Here is a 5,783-nt window from a genome sequence, read left to right on the forward strand (position 1 = left end):
ATTCCATACATGGAGCAGGCCTCAGCGGAGACGGAAAAATATAGATGTGATTTCTTATTAAAAAAGTCTGTCCATGTATTCTTAAAGCCATCGCCCTAACAATGACGAATTTACGAACTGTATCTACGCATACTATATTGATATTGTCAATGCATATCACACTCTCCAGGTGATTTATAGCTGTTTATAGGGGAACTTATAACCCTGGGAAGCACGCGACTGTTTCGACGGCTCAGCGTGTGTCAGACGGTAACAGACAGGCGACGCCATTACCAGTTGTCTTTGAGTGCTGTGCTTGATCAACCCTACAACCATAAATGAACTCTCCCAAACCTGAGTGCGGAAGGGTTCATTGAGGTGAGCATAGGTAGCGCAGGAACACGCGCCGTTCTCTCCTCAGTATCACATTTCGCACTGTACTCGGAGAAGGAGGAACCTCCATGTGGGCAACTTTCGCCAACTTTTGACTGTTTTGAAATGACTGTGCAGTTGTAACACCATGTCGGAGTCGGTCGACTTGGAGGTACCTCCGTCCCCGGGGACCCCGACCCCGTCCCCCCAGGGCGGTAAAACAGGGCGTGGCGTAGTGAGGAAAAGAAGCGTCCGAGTAAGTATGTAGTGTACATGTTCCGTCTAGGTTTGTATTGGAGATGTAAACACGTCTGCTGTGCTAGATGGGAGTGCGCGCATTCTTTAAACTGCTTCCTAAATACGACATTTGAAACTACTTAGTGTACGACGTTGACGATGGGGTGTGTGCGTTTGTTTGAACGACGATGTGCAACTCAGGACATAGTTAATTACGCAATTGAACATACTACTCAAATGTCGATAGGGATATCCCCGTGCACAGGACCATGTAACTAATAATAATTATAAACAAACTTTGTTGTTGTTGTTGTTATTATTATTATTATTAGTTACATGGCCCTGTGTCCCGTGATTACATGATACACCCAGCTGATTGCTTATAACACTCTCTATGTAAACAGGGTGTCAATCTCAGCACCGATATCAACGCTTATATCACATATCAGGTTCCTGAAGATATATGTAGTATGCACGTCTCTGCTGTACATGGCCTCTGGTTAATGGACAGTAAATCAAATCGAAAGGGTCTCTTCAGAATACTATACTTCAGATGCAAACATTCACGAATTTTATGACACAATTCCATTTTCTCTGCTACGGTTATCGGTTTGTAAATGGGCAGGAACGTATACGCTAGCGCAGTCCCCTCAGCGGTAGCCTTGCTCCAAGGCTGCACTGAAAGAAAAGTTCATGGAAGTGTAGTACTTATATCCTCCTCATGGGCAAGTCTAGATATGTGGACAGTACTTCAGTTCTCTTATAGGGGCAACTTATTATTATTTACAAAATCTAGAATTTATTATTTAAACTAATAATTATTGCCTCAAGACTCGTGCAAGTCTACCTCAGCTGTGGAGCTGTGTAACTCCGGCTTGTCAGTCAAACTGCTTCTCGTTCACAGGCACGCATATGCAGACCTTTGTTCCTGTTTATACATTCCGTGTCCATACCCAACTTAATCATCTCAAGCGATCTCTTCTCCCTGGAACAATGCTATAGAAGAACGACATGTTTATGTTACAGGTATTAAATCCGGGACTAGTTCAATAACAGTTTATATTTTGACGGCGAGGCTTATTACTGCGGTGTCCTATCGCTCTGGGTCAGTTCCCAGGTTAATCGTGTAATTAAGACACTCCTTCCTCCTCGCTCGCTCGCCCTGCGAAGTCGGGCCCTAGGCAATTAGTGCTGTTAAATATGTGAAAGAAAAATATGTTACTGATTGCACTTATGTTGTAATATGGGTATATTTGTACATTTTGGACATGTAATATTTGTTGTTGAGTAAGCGTAGCGCTAAATGAAGACTTTGTAGTTTTGATCCATCATAAAAGCTATATTTATATCTTAATCTAAGGGGCACGGGTGTCCCAGTCGTCTAAGGCGCCGCGGTTCGCTGTGCAGAGTTGCGTCGCTTGGGCACGCCAGTAACCTATGATTGTGGGTTCGAATCCCGGTTCGCCCCAATTATGTTTCTATACCATACCCGTGCTCGCGGGTTTCACCGAAGTGGTAAACCTCTGAGACCTGCATCACTTCGGGCTTTCCTCCCACGAGCTGACACGCCGTGATATAACTGGAATACTGTTAAAAGCGGCGTTAAACCCAACTCACTCACTCACTCTTAATCTAAATTCTTTGTGAAACGGAGGTTCCGAAAATAAAGCCTTTACTAACATAGATATGATAGCCAATGTTCAGAGACAAACAGCATGTGTAACTCTTAGTTTACCAGTAATTCAGGATAAGTTGACCCAACTCACAAAATGCGTTTGAAAAGTAGGCGGTGCACATAATTTGGGCAAACATATTTGGTTTGTTTCGGTGTAGATAGGGTGTAGGCATGTTATGCACGTGCAGGTCATGACGATGAAAGTAAACGTGGGCACACGTGTTGCTCGTGAGACTATTAAGAGGTCAGTGTGACAAGTCGGTACCAGAATTCTCTAACAGTCGTTTGGTAGAAGTTCATTACAGACAATTAAACATGTCAAAGCTAGGTAAGCGTGGGCAAATCATACATGCTCAGGCTGGAGAACTGGCCTATAATTCAATAAATTACATAGAGAAAGAACGTACAAGTAAATATCAAGCATTGCGTGTGGTCTGTCGGTATCTACGCTAAAGCGCATCAGAGGAGAATGTGAAGACTAGTGCTATATCCACTTATCTCAATATGAATCCAGCTAGCAATATTACGTTTACAGTATTCTGAAGCCCTGTAAACAATCACATGGGATTAATAATCGCGGACCACCCGCTACCCCTTTCTTCACAATGGTACGCGCCAGCAGGCGGACCCCATACAATGGTACGGGTTTAATTGTCAGGTCACATATCAACTTATCCTGGCCTACCAGTAGTTCTGTCACTGGTATTCGATAAAACCTACATATCTGACCACTTGAATCTGTTGGAATTTAGACTTTATTTGTATGACTTATATTTGAAACCGAAAGCGTGAATTGTAGAATTAATTTTTGTTGAGGATCAAGTTCTTGTAATATGAAAATATTCATCCAACAAATAAACGTTCAACTATTCCGGTACACAATGATTGGGTAACCCCTGTAGGACCTCAGTTTCATGGTGAACGGACAGAGGCATGCTGTCATGGGCACGATGTGCTTGAAAACATGTGTTTGGGTGTATTGTGACAGAATCGTTGAACATCATTATCAGAGAGCAGAACATTTGCTTATTTATATAACCATGTGGAAACAGAGCCGTACACAGATAATTTTCTATGCCAATGAAAGCCTGTCATAAGAGAGTCGTGCACAGATCAGTATCTATGCCAATGTAAAGCCTGTGGTATACACAGATCGTTATCTATGCCAATGTAAGCCTGTGGTATACACAGATCATTGTCTTTGCCAATGTAAGCCTGTGGTATACACAGATCATTGTCTATGCCAATGTAAGCCTGTGGTATACACAGATCTTTGTCTATGCCAATGTAAGCCTGTGGTATACACAGATCGTTATCTATACCAATGTAACCCTGTGGTATACACAGATCGTTATCTATGTCAATGTAACCCTGTGGTATACACAGATCATTGTCTATGCCAATGTAACCCTGTGGTATTCACAGATCGTTATATATGTCAATGTAACCCTGTGGTATACACAGATCGTTATATATGTCAATGTAACCCTGTGGTATACACAGATCGTTATCTAGGCCAATGTAAGCCTGTGGTATACACAGATCGTTATCTATGCCAATGAAAGCCTCTGGTATACACAGATCGTTATCTATGCCAATGTAAGCCTGTGGTATACACAGATCGTTATCTATGCCAATGTAAGCCTGTGGTATATACAGATCGCTATCTATGCCAATGTAAGCCTGTGGTATACACAGATCGTTATCTATGCCAATGTAAGCCTGTGGTATACACAGATCGTTATCTATGCCAATGTAAGCCTGTGGTATACACAGATCGTTATCTATGCCAATGTAAGCCTGTGGTATACACAGATCGTTATCTATGCCAATGTAACCCTGTGGTATACACAGATCATTTTCTATGCCAAAGTAACCCTGTGGTATACACAGATCATTTTCTATGCCAATGTAAGCCTGTGGTATACACAGATCGTTATCTATGCCAATGTAAGCCTGTGGTATACACAGATCATTGTCTATGCCAATGTAACCCTGTGGTATACACAGATCGTTATCTATGCCATTTAAAGCCTGTGGTATACACAGATCATTGTCTATGCCAATGTAACCCTGTGGTATACACAGATCGTTATCTATGCCAATGTAAGCTTGTGGTATACACAGATCGTTATCTATGTCAATGTAACCCTGTGGTATACACAGATCGTTATCTACGCCAATGTAAGCCTGTCGTAACTGTGTCGTGTTTCAGAGGTGCATTTCCACAGGCAAGGAGGAGGCCATCCCACTGACGTACGGCCGCAACAGGGAGGAGTATGACAAGATTGTGGAGAGGGTGATGTCGGACAAGGCTGTCCAGGCCGCCGTGGAGAGCCTCCAGGAACGCTGGAAGATGATCATGATTATGCACGAGGACTGCATGCAGATGGTGGAGGACTGGGACGACCGGCAGTTGAAGAAGGCTCAGGCCATTGATGTGTTTCAGCTCCTCATCGCTGTCATGATAGCCGTGTCGGTCCTAATCCCGGTCATGTGTAGTGTCTACAAGTGGGGATGATGATGCTGCTGCTGATGATGATGCTGCTGCTGATGATGATGATGCTCATGTGGATGGGACTATGGTTGCAGATGCAGGTTAAGTCTTACGCAATTCCCACACGAACAAAGATATGGTTAGCCATAGGATTTTGATGGTTGGCGTGGCAGACGACAATGGTTCTGGACAAAGAAATGAAACCCTCCAGTCGTCTGAACTTGCAAACGTCGTGGAGAATGATAATTCTTAGCAACGAACGAGTGTGGTAGTGAAAAAATATGTTCAAGTGTAACTTGCGTGTCCCTCGTTGTACAGATGAATATAGCTAGTTACAGTGTGCTAGATGCATGACACTGACTGGAAGCACTAGCCGACATACGTCTCCCGGTGGGTCGGTAATGCATGGCCTCCCTCAATGGAAGCCGATATGTCAGCGAAAGACTGTGACAAGGCGTACATCTGTGAACTTTGCGTGAGTGAGTCATTTACCCCTTGAAGCCGACTCCAGATATATCACCACGGGGCGGAAAGGGCATAACACGTGGGAAATCAAACCCGGATTTTCGGCTTGACGAGCAAACACTTTCACCACAAGCCTACTCCGCCGCCCCCGAGTGGACATTGCAAATGGCCTGACTACTTTACTTACCAGCATGACAGGGGACGGTAGACGTGTTCCGTGTTATAACATCACATAATAAACAGACACTAAACTTCAACTTGGCTGTTCTCGTAGAATCAAGACGAAACATCTTCTGTGAATTCGTATTTCAACTATTTGTCTTGTGACATTATTCACTTTTGTCCAGGATAGATTCGCGATATGACATGTGTAACGAAGTGGGGGGTGGGGGGTGGGGTGATATTGGATTGGGTGCTGTCCGTCCATCAGCATGAAGTGAGAGGGGATATAGGAGTGGATGCTGTCCGTCCATCACCTGGAGGGAGAGGGGATATAGGAGTGGGTGCTGTCCGTCCATCAGCATGAAGTGAGAGGGGATATAGGAGTGGGTGCTGTCC

General features: G+C 43.9%; 1 protein-coding gene across 1 annotated transcript; it reads left to right on the forward strand.

Annotated features, from left to right (window-relative positions):
- The first annotated feature begins 380 nt into the window (after positions 1 to 380).
- LOC124140667 lies at positions 381 to 5,482 on the forward strand. Its single transcript, XM_046508351.2, has 2 exons — positions 381 to 607; positions 4,479 to 5,482. Exons 1-2 carry the CDS (start codon positions 500 to 502, stop codon positions 4,782 to 4,784), a joined length of 414 nt encoding a protein of 137 aa, XP_046364307.1. The 5' UTR covers positions 381 to 499; the 3' UTR covers positions 4,785 to 5,482.
- The last annotated feature ends 301 nt before the right edge of the window (positions 5,483 to 5,783 follow it).

The sequence above is a fragment of the Haliotis rufescens genome, unplaced genomic scaffold (genome assembly GCF_023055435.1).
Source record: "Haliotis rufescens isolate VD_foot unplaced genomic scaffold, xgHalRufe1.0.p SCAF_51, whole genome shotgun sequence".
NCBI classification, from domain to species: domain Eukaryota; kingdom Metazoa; phylum Mollusca; class Gastropoda; order Lepetellida; family Haliotidae; genus Haliotis; species Haliotis rufescens.

What these genes read in the sequence shown, in the direction of transcription:
- LOC124140667 (XM_046508351.2), top strand. Translation starts at nt 500, where the DNA reads ATGTCGGAGTCGGTCGACTTGGAGGTACCTCCGTCCCCGGGGACCCCG. An exon ending in TGAGGAAAAGAAGCGTCCGA is followed by an intron (nt 608 to 4,478) that starts GTAAGTATGTAG and finishes GTCGTGTTTCAG; the next exon opens with AGGTGCATTTCCACAGGCAA.